We start from the raw sequence: 18,242 nt of genomic DNA, 5'->3' as shown, positions 1-18,242 counted from the left end.
GCAACAGGAATTCCTTTGTGTGGCTTACGGAAAATAACACAAAATTATAAACGGACTAAAAAAAAAAAAGTTATGACCAGTATAATAGAAGAGATTGCCGATTTGATAGTTGTCCAGCTTTACCTCTCTTTCACAAGGAGGGTAAAGGTACAAAAGGTAATTACAGAAGAAGCTGACTTTTCTTAGTGTTGCAGCGATGCATAGTTAAAGTAAGTTTAGTGGAAGATAGAACTGGTACAAAAAGGAGCGAAATCTCTTTCATAATTTTGGGAGGAGATTGCAATATAATCAAAATACTGTTGATGGATATTGTCAAGAAAGAGATGAGAAACACCCCATCAGTGTCACAATGCTCATCACATCTTTATCACTATTCATGCAAAAGGAGCCTCACCAAGAAGTGTTTATATGTTACAGTACACAAACATTAAAAATTATGAAAAAAAAAAAAATATTTTATTTGGATTTATTACACCTTGAAACTCTCTTCACTAAAGTAAGGAATACGTTTGTTGAACTAAAGGCAAAACAAACAGTCACATTCATTACCGTAGTTCAGTAAACCATGTGCTTTTATTACCAGTGCATATTCATAGAGAAAACAAAAAATATGGGTAAGGTGGGAAACCTGAAACACATTTAAAAAAATTAAAGTTAAAAAGGCAAGCATTTGACTCTTAAAAGATGTCACTGCTTCTGTTTGGCAACAGTTTAAACAGCAGGTTAAGACTATTATTTACGTTTTGTTTTTTTTTTTAAGAAAAAAAAACCCCATTAGATTAAACTAGTGATATTTGAGCTCAGAAAGCACCACAGAGTGAAAGACTAAAGTCTGTGCTTGGATGATAAATAGCGCTGTGGATAACTGAGTGGAACCAGGAGCCCGTTTTGACTACATCCTTCTTCTCTGCTGCAGTACATCTGGCATTACAACAAATGAACAGCAGGGGCAGCACTAGCAGCAACAACTCCCTCTGCGCACAACTCTTTGCTTTTGAATTTTAGTTTGGCATCATGAAGGAAGGAACTTGAGCAGAAAAGACAGGTAGCTTATAAAATCATCATGCTCAGTGAAGTCTTAAGCGTTGATGTGTTCACTAGCCAATCCATCTAATAAACAGCAATGCACATAAATCATTTTTTATGAAAACACAAACATGTAAACATCTTAAAACAGAATTCAGATCCCATTTCCCAAATTTAAGTAATTTTAGTCAGCCAAATTTACATTTTTGTGCACAAAACAATAAAAATTCCTAATATTGTCTCACTAGCACTTTTGTATAAACTTTGAGGGCTCACCTGAGATTTGTGCAGTGTTACTGCCAGACAGCAGCGCTCAATAAAAAGGTATTAACTAGCTTATTAAATGCCATAATTTTAATTAAAATGCTGAATATGGATTTATTTCAAGGCAAATTCGCCGTGGAAATAAGTGGCACTTCGGCACAAATCCTGGACCTGTGAATTCTGCTTCAAGTGGGAAATCTCCCTTAAAAGTTTAAGGAAAAAAAAAAAAAAGCAAAGGAAAAATTAGAAAATAATTTGTAAAGACAGAGCTAGTAGAAAATAAAATAAATTAGCATTTTACATCAGTTTTCCCTTTAAAACAGCTATAGACAAACAAAAAGACAATTGTGCTGCTTAAATAAGCATTTATGACACTTATCTCTAATGCATGTGCTGCGGATGCCGTTCAAAAGCTCCTTCAACAGCTGCCACACGTGTAAAAAAATCCGAAAATCCTTCATTGTTTACTGCGCTCTGAAAAGGCAAAAACACTGCGCGTTTCAAAATCAAACAGCACTTACATACAGAGTGATTTAATATACACAATGTACATTCATGTACAATATATACAGTACATACAGCAAAACCAATGCACGGATGGTGGTATTCATGACAGATGGTGGTAAATGAGAAATGTTTACATTTCATTCCATTGCTAAAGAAGCAGAGCATTGTTCACTTCACTGTAAGCATTTTAGGTAAAACCAGCTAATGTGCACTAACCCGTTGCCTAGAAACTGAGGGGGGGAAAAAAAAGAAAGAAATTTCATGCATCAGGAAAGATTTGAGCTGATTAAATATTTCAGTCTATATCTTAAAGTGTTACCGACAGCCTGACTGAATAATATCACACAAAAATGCACATCCATATATTTGTGTGACCATTTGTCCCGAGGATGCTACGTTACCGAGCTTGAATAAAAAGGAGAACCAACCTTCAATACACATCGTAAAAGGTAAAACAAGTTGACGGTTATATCTAAGAAATATGCTGATGTGCACATCAAAAGGCTGTACTGGAAATATCATTGCACCCTGTGGATTACATTTGTTGTGTCGTCAGTGCTCCCAGTTGAGGAAATGGCCGTCTCGGGTCTCTACTGTAGGTAGCGGTAGACTTTAAAGCAGTGGTTCCCGGAGTCCGCCACCGCCACATGGCCGTCGGATGTTAGGGCCAAGCCCTGAGGGCCGTACAGCGGGTCAGCCGACGTGTTGATGTAGGAGAGGAAAGACCCTGAGCTGTCGAACACCTACAGCAAAGAGACCGCCCTCAAAACCAATATTCAACTGATATCATTTCCCCTTTTTGATTTTACAGTTTGTGTTGTGAAGCAAACCTGGATGCGACTGTTGCCCCAGTCTGCAACAATGATGTTTCCATTGGCATCAACAGCCACGCCTGTCGGAGCGTTGAACTGGCCGTTCCCCTCACCGTGGGAGCCAAATTTGAACAGGAACTCCCCATCAGCATTGTACACCTGTCAGCGGGATTAAATGTGGAGACGAAGAAAAGAGAATCTCTGTTCTTTTTTTTTTTTTTTTAAATCAAAGGAAATATGCACACGTTAGGAAGAATACAGAGACATACCAATATAATTTAAAAGAGTCCAACCATTCAGATTAGATAACTGCTGGACTAATGCTTTTATAAAGTACAACTTAAATACAAAAACAAGAATGGATGAGATAGGTTAACATTAAGCTCCTGAAATTGTCTAACCCTCAATCCTATTCATTTCTGAACTATCCTTAAAAATAACCTATTAAAATTAGTTTAGTTTTTTTTTATTTTTATTTCTGATAAGAGTGATCAAACATACAGCAAGAATTGTGTGGGTAAGAGAAGCTCCACAAAAAAATAAAAAATAAAATCTGAAATATGCACCTGTCATATTATTTATTCAGTCCAACATGGAAACAGAACTGTTCACAGACCCAACATCAACGTCAGTTTTTAGGTGAGGTTTTGTGCGACATATATTGTTCTGACATAAGAGCGCCTTACCTTGACTGAGTGGTTGTGAAAGTCTGTTACCACAATCTCATTTTTGTTGTTAACAGCCACAAAGTGAGGACCTAAAAACGGTACAGCAGACAAAAAGGGGAAAGAATAACTATGAGTCACCTGACAAACAACACGCAAGAGGAAGTTCCACAAACTTTGAAAAACACAAAGAAGAGAGTCATCTCAGAGACAGCGGACGGTGTGAAATAGAAAAAAGATGTGACGTGACAGAGCTGATGAATGAACAGTTAAAAGTTTTAGGTTTTTTGCAGTTCAGACTAATGTGGATTCGTTACTTACTGAAAAGAGGGCCAGATTTACTAAGCTTTGATTCCAGTGCAATGTTTGCACCACTTTTCTCTAAAAGAAAAAAAAAAGAAGTGAGAAGTGAAATTTAAAGAACATGTGAGTGTCATCTTGAAATGCCTGATAGTCATCTTTGCAGCATCTCAGCGAGGCACAAACGCAGCATGCTGCTTCATGCTTTAGTATCTTTAAAATGTATGCCTCTTCCTGGATCGGTTATGAGTTTGGAAAGCAGACAGCATAGGACTTACTGAATTATTTATACAACTTGAACTTTTCTACAGTGTTGTGTTACAACCACAAACATCAATATAGTTGTTTGGGATTTTACGTGATAAGTCAACACAACGCAGTGGATTTTACAATGAGAAAAGAAGAAAATATACAGTTTTCAAAAATAGTTTTAAACTCCTTTCCCACTCATTAACTGCATGTCTTTAAGAGTACATCTTGACTAGAAACCAACTTTTTGGCCAATTTTTCTATGCAAAATAGTTCAACATCCATAAGATTGGATGTAAATCCACCTGTGAACATCAGTTTTCAAGTCTTGCCACAGATTGGCTCTATAAGAATACATCCATTCTTATTCTGTTTGGTTAGTGTTGTGGTGTGGGGAGGAAAACATTTGTCCCAGGTCTCAAACCTTTTCCAGAATTTTTCATGTTTTCTTCCTGAAGTGCTCCAATCATGATCATAATCATAATCATAATCCATTTTCCCCATCAAATTTGACCAGCCTCCCTGCCCCTGTTGGAGCACAGAACAATGTCGCCAACAGATCCTCACACCTGAGCTATGGCTCTTTACAGCTCCTCAGAAGCCACCTTGGGTCTCTGGGATGCTTCTCTGATTAATTTCTTAATAACTTCTCCATATACTATATAGGTGGATTATAGATGTTACTATTTAGTTGAGTTCTGAGGGTTGAACTTGATTTTACTTAGGGTATCCATAAACCACCATGAATAATTTTTTTCTTACAGTCCAAAATCCTAAACTACTTTGTGTTTATCTATCACATAAAATCCCAATAAAAAGTAGTAGTTGGAAGCTATATGCAGGCAAAATTTTAAAACTTCAAGATGTATAAGCAGATTGTGGATATTTAGTACAAAAATTAAACATGCAGAAATCTACATAGACTCCAATTTTAAACAGCAGCATGCTGATCACTTGAGCACTTTAGAGACATGCAGTAAATCTGGCCCATGTCATGCAGCTTCATTTGACGTGCATTTCCTCCTGTAGTCATTTTTAAACAGTCACACTTTGCATACAACAGTAGAAAATACCTGCAAAGTGTCTCTCTGAGGTTCCTCTGGCTCCAAACTTTGTCACCAGCTTCCCATTTGATTGGAAGATGAAAACGCAGCAGGCTTTGTTATCAACAGCGATTATGTGTCCATTTTTATCCACAGCCACACCTTTGGGTCCCATCAATCTCCCAGCACCGATTTTACTCTGCAGATGGGCGAGTCAGATATATTTTTATCACTTAGCTTGTATTATTCACTCAAGTGTATAAAAATAATAATGATAAAAAATATGGCTGTCAAACACTGCTCACCTTAAACTTCCCGTCCGAGGAGAAAATGCTAATCCATCTGTTGTCATAGTCTGCCACTATTATGTCTCCGTTCATGTCCACCGTTACTCCCGTGGGACGTTGCAGCTGTCCCGGAGATCGACCCCGCACACCAAACCTCATTTTAAACTGGCCGTCGTTGGAAAATACCTACATAAATAAAAATATAACTCAGGGTTTCTGCAGGGGTGGGAGACAGAAGTGAATCAGTGGCGAAAACGAACGTCGTCATGCCAACCGGCAATACATTTACTCAAGATCGACAGAAAAAAAAAAAAGCTAGCTCGCTAGCAAGGCTATATTAGCACCTAGCTTCTATCTTCTCCTTTCAAAAAACGCAATGATGTCGCAAAACTTTTCCTGTTTTGCTGACAGAAAAGTCTTGCGAGAAAAAACAAAAACACAACCAAAAACAGAATATGCGAGAACCACGCTACAACAAAATTTGAGACTTAGAATTAATGTATAGTAAGACCAAATATTTCGGACATTTTAAAGCCTTACTTTTAAATGCATGGATTTAAGATTTTTTAAGGATGTGGGGACACCCTGTAATTAAAAATTACTGGAGGAAATGCACGGTGACGAATGGAAGTGGAAACACGGAGCTGGATTCGACGTCAGACCCGAGGTAACGGCATTATAGTTGGTCGGAATTTCAAAATGGCGTCACCCATATAAATTGTTTGTAATAGTTCTTAAACATCCTTATAAGCTTTACTTTTCTTAAAGACCACTTTAAATTTTTAAGTTTAGAGTTGCAAGCGCTACATACAACATTGATTTTAGATGCACTTTTATATGTATCTTGTAAAACACGTTTTCACCACTTCTTACTAATGTTGATGGGAGCAGCAGCCACATTAAAACGTGAAGTTCGCTTTGCAAGTTGTAACTGGGGGTAGGAACGCAGCATAACCATTTCAGGATTATAGTTAATGACCTGTATGCACTGGTTATTGCTGTCTGCCACTACGATGCGGCCATTACTGGAGGCTGAGATGCCCTGAAGATTTGTGAACTCTCCTTTGTCCCGCCCTCTTGTCCCTGCCACGAGAACAGTACGTTGGGTTATTTATGCACACTTCAAGCTGTACATTTCAATTCAGCTGCATGATGCTCAGATTATACAACTCTGTTCATATGTGTAAACCATCATGCAACAATAGAGCCAACAGCTTTCCACCCACCAACTCTGTAGATCAGCTCGTCCTCTATTGGGTTCTCCTTTTTCTTGGTGGTGCTGTACATGCTGGAGGGCCTCCGTACAGCCTTCTGACGGACATGGCCCCCTCCTCCGCTTGGGGACTTCACTCTTCTCTTCACATCCTCTGGAGACTGCAGGACATCTGACGGTTTGACGGCCCGGAGGCGGAACGGACTCCCCCTCACAGGCTGTTCATACAGCAGCAGAGAGAAGGTGAATTCTCCCTCGGAGCGGAGGGAATACCCGACCTCGTAGGTACCATTTTTGTTGTCCACCACCTCAGCTTCAGTGCAAACTCCATCTGCAGAAGCTATTTCTGCCTTCAGAACAGCATTCCCAGATTTCACCAGTTCTCCATCCTTGTCTTTGGTGGTGACGGTAATGGTGGTGTGCTGGCCGACTACTGCGTGTCGCAGGCCTTCGCCAGTGGCGACGCTTGTATGGCCCACGGCCCCCGTTGTGATGAGGACCCCCAGGTTCTGGATAGAGCGTCTCAGTCCGTCCGTCTCTACCTGGCATTCCAGATGTCCATTTTCATGAGGATGCTCAGGGAAGCTGTGTCTCGCCAAAGCGCTGACCCGCTCGCCCATTTGCTTCTGAACCAGAAGGATCTCGGTGGCGCTGCCATGGCTAAGAGCATGTTCTGTGAAGCTGCAGCTGCTCTCAATGTTCTCTTTGCCCTGGAGCAAAGAAGTCAGCTGGGTTTGAAGCACCTAAAGATGAATCAACATGGACACATCTTAAGATGTAAGCCCATACAGTGCCCTGGATATGTTTTCAAACCACAATCAATGGATTTCAATGGGATTTTATCTTAAAAAAACAAAAAAAAAACTGTGATTTCATTGTTACCTTGATTTCTTATTACTCCATGAAAAAATAACTAATGATTACTTGGTTTTTAAAGTAACCGTGTTAGATTATACATTACTTTATTAGTTGTTTTATTAGCTCAGGTTGAGGGACAGCCATTTCTTGTGTAACCCATAAAGATTTTCTTTATGCAAGAGTGTCCAAAAGAAAGCTGATCAGAGTTGATGAAAAATGTAAATGAGATTCCAAGATGTAAACTCCTGAACCCATTTTCCATTTAATCCAACTGAGCTTGAGCTATGTTGCAAAAAAAAAAAAAAGAGCAACACCTTCAGTGTCACAGTCTTGGGAGCTGAATGAGACTTTTAGATGTATACTTATCTCCTTTTCGTTCTACTTAGCAATTCTGTGCAACTATAAATTCCCCCCAAAATACCCCAAGGTTTGTGGTTCTAATGTGACAAAATCTGTAAAAAAAAAAAATAATCAAGTGGTGTGAATACTTCTGAAAAATGCTGTATTAGAGCACGTATTGCTTGAGCTAATGTGCTTAAAATTACAGCATGTCTTCTGCCCTGATGCCAATCACACTAATCATAGCTCTCTGACCTTCTGCTTGGTGCTGCAGATGTTTTCCACCTCTGTAATGAGAGCGGTCTTGCGTTGGTGCAATGCCTTCTCAAGCTCGTCAAAAGTATTACTGATATCAGTCACTGCCTCGTTTTTCCTCTCCATTAGCTGCTTGGAGATGTCATTGACCAGCCCGATGGCAGCTGTCAGCTGAGGTAATCTTCCAGAGAAAAAGGTGAGCACAGGTTAAAAAGTTTCTGACTAAGTATTTCTAAATTCTGAAGTAAATCTTGTGACATATCAAATCCCTTAAAATCCTACCTGTTGCGCACAGTGTCCAACTGGTTTTTAAGAACCGACTTATGCTGCTCCAGCACATCCCTCAGAGGAACGGTCACATGTTCCCTGTGTTCCCCCTCTGTGCACTCCAGACACATGGCTGTCTCACATGATTCACAGTAAAACTCCATTACCTGCAGAGGGAGCAATAGAGCACAGGGACAAAATAGCAACAAGTTCCTCAAAGCCAATTTTACAGAAGTGGAAAAGTCCTGTTTTGGTCATTTTTATTGGGGTTTACCTTTCCTTCATGGTTGGGGCAAGAAAGGGGTTGACAGGTCGAGGCTGCGTTGGCCGACTCCAGTACGTTACACGCCTCGGCTCGACTGCATTCTGTGTCTCTCTGTAACACTTCCATTAGGTTTGTGATGAAGAAGTTGTTCTGAAGGGCCGCCACGCCCTTTTCTGGCAAGATAGACGTCTGTCTGCATACTGGACAGGACAGTGTCAAAGACTGGGGAGGTATGTAGTTCTGTAGACATCTACAAGAAAAACAAAGACAGGAGGGACACCCAGACATGAATCATTGTTACTGATGTTTTTACTAATCTCAGAAGCTAAGCAATAAGCCATAAGGTAATAACCTAGAGAACACAGTTTTATCTGTTAATCTTCAACAATTAAAGGGTTCCTAAAGTATTACATGACAAAACACCCAGACGTTTCCAGACACAAATGTCCAGAGCTCTCGGCTCCTTAAGTCAAAAAAGAAAGCAAAAACACGGGAAAGAAACTAAGGAAAAAGTAAAAGAAGGAAGGAAAAGAGGAAGAACATTGGAAAAACCAAAAAAAAAAAAAAAAAAAATCAGAGAGAAGGAAGATGGAAGGAAACAAGAAAAGAATAAAGGGAGAAAAGGAACCCTGAATATAAAATGTTTTTGCTGTCATATTAATCACAGTTTACCAGTCACTTCAACATAAAGGTAAAATTGTATCTGAATAACAGAGATCTTACTTCTCACAGAACGTATGGAGGCAGGGCAGAACCTTGGGGTTGTGATACCGGTCCAAACAGATGCTGCAGACCAGGAATTGCTTGTCTATCTGCCTGACCACGGGGCTGGTGCTGCCGGTCTCACGCTTGGCCATGATGAGTGACATTCAAAGGTGGAGGGGGCGAGGGGAGACCACTTAACCTGCACATACAAAGAGGAAGAAACAGAGGAAATGTTAAGAAAAACCTTGAGGAAACATTCATACAGGGTGAGGAGGGAGTGTTTGCTTCAACAAACCGAGGAGGAAGTGACTCATGGTTATGATGGGATTATAAATCCTCCCTTAAATACTGTACCAGCTGGCACTTTATGCTCCTCCTCTCTAAACAAACTTTGTCAGACATTTCAGACTTTCAGTCAAAGGTCATTTGACTTGCAATGTGAAAAATTCCAAAAATTGAAAGCAGTGGCAGAAAAAAAAAAAACGTGATTTAAACCACAGAGCACAACAATGACCTCAAACTGATCTGCACAAATATGTTATGTAAAACTGTTACAATGCATCTCATGTTTGATTCCTGGTAATAATTTGCCATGCGCTGTGCCAGTTTTATTATTTATATGAAGTTCAGATAAGAGGATGTCACGCTGGGTCTCTGCTCAGATGAAACCGTATCACTGGGTCAAGCACAGATTAACGCTGCATGTCTATGATGTGTTGTACATCTGTCATGCCGTACACAAGCATCACAAGGGATTAAATCCAAACTGAAAACGCACTGCTGTATCATGAGAACAGTTATGAAAGCATCAATCTATATTTCACATCCGAATCAGATTTCAGGTCACAGTTTGGGAGAAAAAGCGCAGAAAAACAGGGATTAGTAACTACTTCCCCCTCCCCCATCCTCCCTTTTTCTTTGATATTAGTAAGACACGTCTCACTTTATTACACTCTAATGAAAGCAGCACAGTTTGGTAAATGTCCCACTACTGATCTTTACTCATAGAAATACTCAAGACAACCATAAAAATTAAAAATGACAAAGAAAAAAAAAAAAAAAAACGACAAGCAGTTTCGGCTTTTTTAGTTCCCACATTATTACAAAATATAGGAATTAAACTCATCTGGGAAAGTGTGCAAAAACAAGGCATGTCAATACTAGAATGAACTATACATTACAACATTTTCATGGTTGACTTTATGCAACATTATAAATGAAAACTAGACCCAAATAATATTCTGTTATTACTTGTCTCACTAAAAATAAAACATGAAATTCTTCCATCTGACAGAAAATGAGTTAATGGTTAAGAATGTTAAAATTATGACATTGTAAGGATATTGCCAAATACTATGATAATTGGTACTGACTGAAAGTAACCCATTTATTCTTTATTAATCTCTCTTTTCCATCATCATCATCATCATCATCATCATCATGTGCCAACCACTTTCCCTGAGGTTTATGAGCTTGGTCACTAGGATCGATATCAGACACGGACCTGAATGACGGACCTGAATGATGGCGAAGGTCCAGTTCAATTGGCTAAATGTGTTACTGAGAAGCAGAGTTTTAATGCATGGAAACTAAAATATAACAGCTTTCCAGATTTAAAGTCCCAGAAGTCATGTGTGCGATATTGCACACAGTGCAAAAATCAAATGAGGACAAATCTGCAGCGGTAGAGGAAATGAATAGAACAAGCCCATCCTGCTTACCGCTGTGCAACAGGATGAGTCTGGATCCATGACCTCACTCAATATTAGTTTCAGTCTGATTTCTTGGTCAAATTTAAGATGACGATTGTTTACTTGACATCCCTGAAAATCTCATTTGGCTCATATCCAAGCAGAAAGTTGAAGCTTGGCACACTTTTCCATCCTACTTTTGCTTTAAATGCATGAGATATTTTCCTTTGAGAGTAAGAAAAAGGAAGTTAAAAAAAAAAAAAACACCCTCCCCAAATTCCTTCCAGTTCCTTCCCCTGACTCGAAGCAGGCTGAGTTCAGGAACCACCTGTCTGCCTGCCGCGTCGACGGGGAGACGCTCTGTGTGAACTGCGCTGCCTGTCTCACTCCAGCAAGCGGGCCTCCAATGCAGCTGTTCCTCCCTGCAGCAAAAGCAAAAACAGCCTCCAACAATGGCAGCAGCTCTGCTCACAACTGCGCTTCATACATCCCTTTTCATCACTGCCATTTTTTCCCTCAGTTATATAAATGCACTCAAGAGTCAGAAGGCTTCATCTTGGCCACAGACATCTTGCAACTGGAGGATTTTCTCAGGCACACAGACTCTATTGTTTCTGCTTCCCAAGTGATTCGAAGCGGAGTCCCTTTCACTGTCCACACAACAAGACCTCGCCCAACCCTGTAAGACCCCCCCCTTTCCTCGTCTTCCCTAGAAGACCTCCCCTCCCCGTTCTGTTTTCCCTGCAGCATGGACAGTGACATCAGGAGGAAGCTTGATGAGCCAAATCCCTCCAGGCTCCTCCTCCCTCTCGGCTCGCTGGCCGCACAGCCTTTTGGACTGCGACCATCTCCCCCACCTTCGCTTCCCTTCCCTTGTCGCTCCTCGGTTCTCCCAGCAGCCTTTCTTGGCTCGGTTCCTCCCACTCGCCTCACCACAGAAAGATCATCTTTCTTTAAAAACAGTCTCTGCCTGACAGCAGGCCTTAGATGGTCCCAGTGTGCTAAAAGAAAAGCTAAATAAAAAAATGTGAATAAACTAAAAATCAGGGCAAAAGATTAAGTTTACAATCATTGTTCTAAGTGAGCTAGTAAATGACATTTCCACATATATCAACAGTGACACCAAAACAAAAAAAAAAAACTAGAGTCGTAGTACTAGCAACCTGTTTTTATAGACAACAAATGTGTATACAGGCCTACTTTATTACTTCAAATGCAAATTCACGTATGAGCTCTATTAGCATGCACAGAAGGCGAATGTTTGCCAATTCAGCTGTTTGGATTGCAAAGTATTTTTTGGCACTCTCTCCCTGTATTTACAGTTAAGTGGCTTAACGCCCTCCTGCGGGGTCAGGTCCTGTCTGCCATCTGGATTACTGGGTCTAACACATTCAGACGACACCACTGAGTTCATTCAACTTAAATCTGGGAAGAAGATAAACTCTTCATTTGCACAGAAAATGTTAAATAACACACAGTGGTTCTCATCAGACCAGATAAGATAAAGACGCGCTCAAAAGCTCAAACTGTTACACACTTTCACACTGTTACATTAACAACGGTGTGAAATGAAGGAATGGTGGCTCTCTTTTTAGATTTCACAACACAAGTAATTGGGTTCTTCTAGACCCGACATATGTCAAATGAATTTGTGTGTAAGAAAACCGTGGAAGCCATGTTTCCTACAATTACATTCAATGAGTAGTGTGTAATAATAAACAATACGGATTTGCTGGCTAGATAGATAGTTAGCTACATATATGGATAGCTAGAATGATGGCTAGCTAGATTGATGCAAAGCCAATTTTTAGTTATGGGACTGGCACTTTTATGCTTTATGTTTAAAAGAAATTACTAACATCGGTGGACACAGATTTTATTGTGCATCCCTAAATAAATATTTTAACATTTTACTACTTCCGTGTGGGACTACAACCACTATGATATTTATCCTTGTTGTTGTGTAGCACAGCAGAACAGAAACCTGGGACAATTTGTTTCAGCTGTCGGCTTTGTACTGGTCATGCAAACTTTGCCAAAAGTCTCACCGACCTGAAATCAGAAGTGTGATATGCTGTCAAGATGGGGCTTTAAAAATAGACTGCAGTTTATGTTTCAGCCACTTGCTCCCATGTCTTCATGCAGTAATTGTTCCTGCAGTCTGCTTGGATAGTTTCTAGGTATAAAGAAGGCTGCAGTGCATTAAACAGCTAGTCAGGCAGATTAAAGTGGGGAAGGCAGCTCAGGAAGTGCTCTCTATATTACCTAAAGCCCCTTGTCAGCAGTAATGCTCTAAATATTTTGTTTGAGCTTTAAATCTCACTGTTTTAAAGCAAAGTATTCACTAAGCAGTAAATCCAAAAACGGGCAACCTCATTTAAACGCAGCTCTAGCATGCTGACTGCATTGTTTCATTTGTGATACTGACAACCCAGGGAACAGGAACTGTTGGTGACGTTTGAGAGTCGCCCACCGTTTTTTTCTTTTTTCCTTCTTCCTTTTTTTTAAAAAGAGACGGCTGAGAGGGCATCAGGGGTGCTATAGCTCCATGATGACTCATCAGTCATTATCCACATAACACACAGTACCTTGGACAAAAACTAACTAGCCCTGCTGCTTCCGCTTGGCTGCACCAGCTGAAGGAATCTGTCCGAATACATCAGTCTCTGTCAGAAAGGCCACGGACATGAACTTCAGTATGAATGTTAGTTTTTCATTAAAAAGCAGAAAGCAACCTGTGGTGTGACAGGTCAAGGTCTCAAGACTGTGCGAAACTATAGACTTCTCTTTGTCAAATTATTTTCAAAAGAGTTGATAGCCAAATTATTCAATTACAGAGGGTCAGTGTGTGAAGTGGTAGAAAATATCATTTAAACTTTTGGATAAATCACTTCAGTGGCTGCATGATAAGAGAATGTTCAGAATCAGGGATGAAGAAATTAAAGATTTATTTGAAAATATGTCTGCTTGGTGGTGTGGCGAAGCTAACATTTATTGACCCAAAGTGAGTGCCACATTTTACAAAGCCTTTGATTAACTTAAGATATTACATTTATCTGTTTTGTTTAATTTATCATAATCACAAATGTCAATTACCTCCATCAATAAATATGTTTCTTTTTATTGATTTCATAACCCTTTATTATTCTTGGTACCATCCTTCATGGCTAACTCTGGCATATTTTGTAATGAAGCATTGTCATTTTTGAAATAATCAAACAACTCACGCCGCCACAAGTTACAGAAGAATTATAAAACAAGTGCATGTTAAAATGATTTAGACAGGTGAAACAGCTTTTGATCAGGATGAAAACATTAAATCCCGACTTGATTTCCTCTAAATGTTAACTATAATCCAGGTGATGTGATCGAAAGTCATTGTACAAATACATTTATGTATTGTCTCCTTTGTTGTTACACACTCATTTTATTTAAATCAAGATGGTGACCTGGCTCTTGCAAGGAAAACCATTACGTATGGATGGATGGATGGATGGACAGATGGAGTCCAGTTAAACTGCATTGAAGTTCTATCAAGGATTTATGAGTTATATAAGTGACAATGAGCATCTTAAAAGGTCCAAACTTGTGTCTCAAAGCTATTAAAATTCTCAGCTACGGTTCAAAAGTAATTTAATTACATTCCAGAGAAAGTGCTGGAGTGACCAGTGTTTTCTCTGATCACAGAGCATAATGTGACAAAGCGGTGCCCCTCCCCCACCTGTTGCTACCCACCATCAGTGAACTGCCTGAAAGAAGGCTTTTCCTCACTTGCAAGAAAGACTAATCGACTTATTTAGAACCATGACTAACTTTCAAAAAAAAAAGACAAATCTCAGTTATGTTATAAAACATAAAATAGCACCACTCAAATTACTGCAATCATTGTACAGACACATTTATGTATCGTCTCCTCTGTTGTTACACACAGCACTCATATTGCTGCTGCATTGCTTTAAAACTACATTGGTTAATGTCTTTGACTGCAGCTGGACTGGAACACACAATCTAACTGCCTGTAATCAACCAGCTAATATTGACGTGTTTGTCTGCATGTCACTCTGCAAAGAGCAGAAGAGCAAAAGGTGATAATAATCTGAAATTCTACATTTTTGCTAACGTATGTATAGTTAAAAATAAACAAAATTTTTTTTAAAGACATTATTAAATAATTTTCTGACTGAAACCATTTTTTTTTTTCAGTTTTTTGGGATTTACTTAGTAAGTACTCTTGCCCTAAACACTGTATTTATGGTTTGTTTTTGGTTAGTGTTATAACAGGGAGCACTGAATTTAAAAAACAGAGTCCATGATTGATCTTTTTTTTTTTTTTTTTTTACTGCCACATGATCCAGTCTGGGTTCAAAGGTCATCCTGTATCTGGCCAAACTGGACATAAAATTTTAAATCCATTTCAGAAGATGCACTGCTATCACTTTCCTTTGTATGAATACAGACAAGAAGGCAGTCTAAAGATCATCATATTGAGTATGAAAACCAAGAGAAATCTGAATCCCTGACACAGACATGGAACAACTGCTGAGTATCTGCCCTCTGGCGCAGCATCCAGGACCGTCTGGCAACCTCTCAGTGACCCAGAGAGGAAGGGGGGAGAAAAAGAAATAAATCACCTCAACACCTCCACAATCTACTCTCATAAAAGTAACCTTTTAACATAATTAAAGAAGCAACGACATCAAGGGATAAAAAGACCCATCGGGGCTCACTGTTTAGGCCAGAGGTGCAAGACTGATGCATCTCTCTGATGCTGTTGCTGCAGTGCAATCGCACAAGTAGTCATGGGCTGACATATTTATACGAGCCTCTGAGAGCTCCCCAGCTGCAAAACTCTATACAAATTCAGATCAGACATGCAATCAAAGATCCCCCTAATCCTCGAAACAAAAGCGCATGTATGGCTGATTGCAGAGCCCAGCCCTCAGACTGCAGCAGAGATGCCCACCTGCCACAGAGCCCAGCCGGCAGCCAGCTCAGAGCCAAAATGGAGAACTGAGTGGGCAGCTGGAGGAAGCAGCAAAGAATAAGAGCACAGCAGAATATATAATTTTTTTTATGCATACACAGCTGAAATAAAAACCCTCAACGCATCCAGATAACGAAGAGAACATACTATAACAAAGAACACCACATAATCACAAATAAGGAGCCCTCTGTGATTTATCAGTGCACAGCAGCTGCTTCAGATGGGCCAATCAATTATTCATCTGCTTCCTCCTTCCCTGGTCATTGCATTATGGAGGACTCCAAACAAGATGAGAAAGCAGAAACGCGATCCCGCAAAAAACAAATGACAAGCCCAGATTGGATTGTACTCACACACACTCCCAAGCAGGAGGAACCGGGGGGTCAGCACTGCAGGCGGTGGAGAAAGATTTCCATTGTCAGGTCTCCTCAATTCTCAACAGAACCCACAGACAGGGCGACATAAAGGAAAGGGCAGGGTCTGTCTGGAAGAAGACGGGGACAGTAAGGAAGAGGACGCGGGAAAGGAGGAGAGAATGGGCGTGGATTACATGCAGCATTGGTCAAATCTCCAGTGGGAGGAGTTGAAGAAGCCAATAGAAAAAGGAGGGGGCAGGGAATATGGAAATGAGCTGACATCTCAGGATCTGACTAAAAGGAAGAAGCCTGTCTGGTGCAAAGGGGCTTGGCTTTTTTAGCAACCACCCATTACCCTTAAAAGGACAAAGGATGCAGTTTGTTGCAATGAAAATTCAGATCGCTGGTATGCAAAGTATTGTTAGACTGTGAACACAAAATTAATGTAGATCTAGATTAAACAGTTCTGTACTAACTGGTTTGATTTACCTACTTTAGAGTTTTATTTTACTCTGTTCTCCGTAGAAAGATAAAACAAAAAACAACAACAACAAAAGGAAAATTGTCAAATACTCAGAGTATGATGTCAGTGAGAGTCATCACCATGGCCGGATGTAAGAGGATGGGGGCCTGTGGGTTGGTAGTGGTGCCACCAAAAGGAAAGGGGTGAAGAGGGGCCACATAAATTTACATCCACAAAAAAATTGTGAAACTGGCCTGTCTTTCCAGATGATCATCTATGCACAATATTATGTATGAATTTGAGACAGGAAATGAAAAATGTAAAATTACTTAAGTAATTATCTATCTTGTTAATGTCCTTACCTGGGGCATTTAAATGTCCAAATACTGTATATTAAATCGACATTAACTTTTATAATATCCAACTTTCTTTCACGGAAGCAAAGTACAATAAATTGATGGATAAGTATAGGCTTTTGGCACTTAAAAACTTTTCATTAAATAATTTTTCATTTATTATTATTTTTTAAGTTCCATAATTTCTAAAATCATCTATCCAAATAAACATGCTCCCCCAACCCTAAAATTGTTTTTGTACTTTTTCCAGGCCTGCAGAGTGGGAATGTGGCACAATTACCGAAATGCCCTATAAAAAAAACAAAGAAAGAAAGGAAAAAGAACTGTGGAGGATTTGCTTGAAGAAATTTGTTTTTACATCTGATGGGCTCCAGGTCAAGGGTTAGGCTTGGAGACAGGGATATTTTATATGTGTTTTGAAGAGGTTGCATATTGGAATTTACTTTAAAAAGACCTCTGAGTGTTTGCACTTTCTTGTAACTAAACAATACAGCTGATTTTTTTTTTTAACAAGAACAGATCAGGTCATATTACTTACTGCATGAGTCTGCTTTCACTAAGGAAAGAATGGTTTTTATGCATACATATACAGCATAAAAAAATATTGATTGCAGCTGTACTGGACATACTTATCTTTAAATAGTATATTGAAGATTCAAAACTTCTAAAGAAAAAAAAAATGTGCACAACACCTTTGAATCTGAAGTTTTACTTCAGAAGATGGTAAAAATACTGTATCTTCTTTGGCAAACAGATGAATGTCAGAAGGTGGACCTGTATGATGATGTACTGTACTGTGTCCACAATAAGTGAGCTGATACATTCAGTGGGGGATTAGTTAGGGGGTTGGGTCTGAAGTAAAGGGCAAACACAGACTTCTACTCTCCAACTCGGTGTTGCCATAGAGACTGCCTCCAGCTTAGTCAAGATGGCTGCTGCAATCTGACAGCAGCAGATCACCAGGACTGAGACGGCCTCACAATATACAAATAAGGAAAGAACCCAGATTTCTGTTTACACGTTTTTAATAAATCAAACTCAATTAAAAAAACAAAAAAAACAAATCACATATTATACATGGTATTAAATAATTATATTAACATTTTGAATGAAAGTACAAATCTGTATGGAATTTCTGATCATAAATATACATAAATACAGTAAGCTGGACACTAGACATGACTCCTGTTTATTCATGCATACAGGTCCTATTTTCTAAATTACCTATTCATACCTATAGAAAGAGTTTTAAAGATAAAATGGTACACAATGTTTTAATTTTTTATAATTTTAAAGTTGATATATCACAGTCATTTAAATAATCTCTTTCAAATAAA

General features: G+C 39.4%; 1 protein-coding gene across 4 annotated transcripts; it reads right to left on the bottom strand.

Annotated features, from left to right (window-relative positions):
• Positions 1-456: 456 nt before the first annotated feature.
• On the bottom strand, positions 457-16,242 carry LOC103149451 (tripartite motif-containing protein 3-like). Of its 4 annotated transcripts, none has more exons than XM_016679977.1 (13): positions 16,081-16,242; positions 9,074-9,265; positions 8,360-8,600; positions 8,101-8,252; positions 7,819-7,999; positions 6,380-7,109; positions 6,133-6,236; positions 5,172-5,339; positions 4,897-5,065; positions 3,596-3,655; positions 3,296-3,366; positions 2,628-2,768; positions 457-2,540 (listed from the first exon to the last, which is right to left on the bottom strand). In XM_016679977.1, the coding sequence occupies exons 2-13, from the start codon at positions 9,217-9,219 to the stop codon at positions 2,388-2,390; spliced, it is 2,316 nt and encodes a 771-aa protein (XP_016535463.1). In that variant the 5' UTR covers positions 9,220-9,265; positions 16,081-16,242; the 3' UTR covers positions 457-2,387. The 4 variants fall into 4 exon arrangements, with proteins under 4 accessions (XP_016535463.1, XP_007568692.1, XP_016535462.1 ...); XM_007568630.2 differs by having other exon boundaries at positions 9,074-9,254; positions 16,084-16,241; XM_016679976.1 differs by lacking the exon at positions 16,081-16,242 and adding an exon at positions 15,929-16,074 and having other exon boundaries at positions 9,074-9,254.
• Positions 16,243-18,242: the final 2,000 nt, after the last annotated feature.

Source organism: Poecilia formosa, unplaced genomic scaffold (genome assembly GCF_000485575.1).
Source record: "Poecilia formosa unplaced genomic scaffold, Poecilia_formosa-5.1.2 Scaffold228, whole genome shotgun sequence".
Lineage (NCBI taxonomy): Eukaryota > Metazoa > Chordata > Actinopteri > Cyprinodontiformes > Poeciliidae > Poecilia > Poecilia formosa.
Note: the sequence above shows the minus strand (reverse complement) of the source record. Positions and strands in the feature narration are given on the sequence as shown.

Bases quoted from the DNA above. Each gene is read 5' to 3' on its own strand.
- LOC103149451 (XM_016679977.1), bottom strand. From the start codon at position 9,219: ATGTCACTCATCATGGCCAAGCGTGAGACCGGCAGCACCAGCCCCGTG. The intron at 7,110-7,818 runs GTCAGAGAGCTA...ATTCATCTTTAG, and splicing joins TCTGCAGCACCAAGCAGAAG to GTGCTTCAAACCCAGCTGAC. The intron at 5,066-5,171 runs GTGAGCAGTGTT...GCCCATCTGCAG, and splicing joins CCTCGGACGGGAAGTTTAAG to AGTAAAATCGGTGCTGGGAG.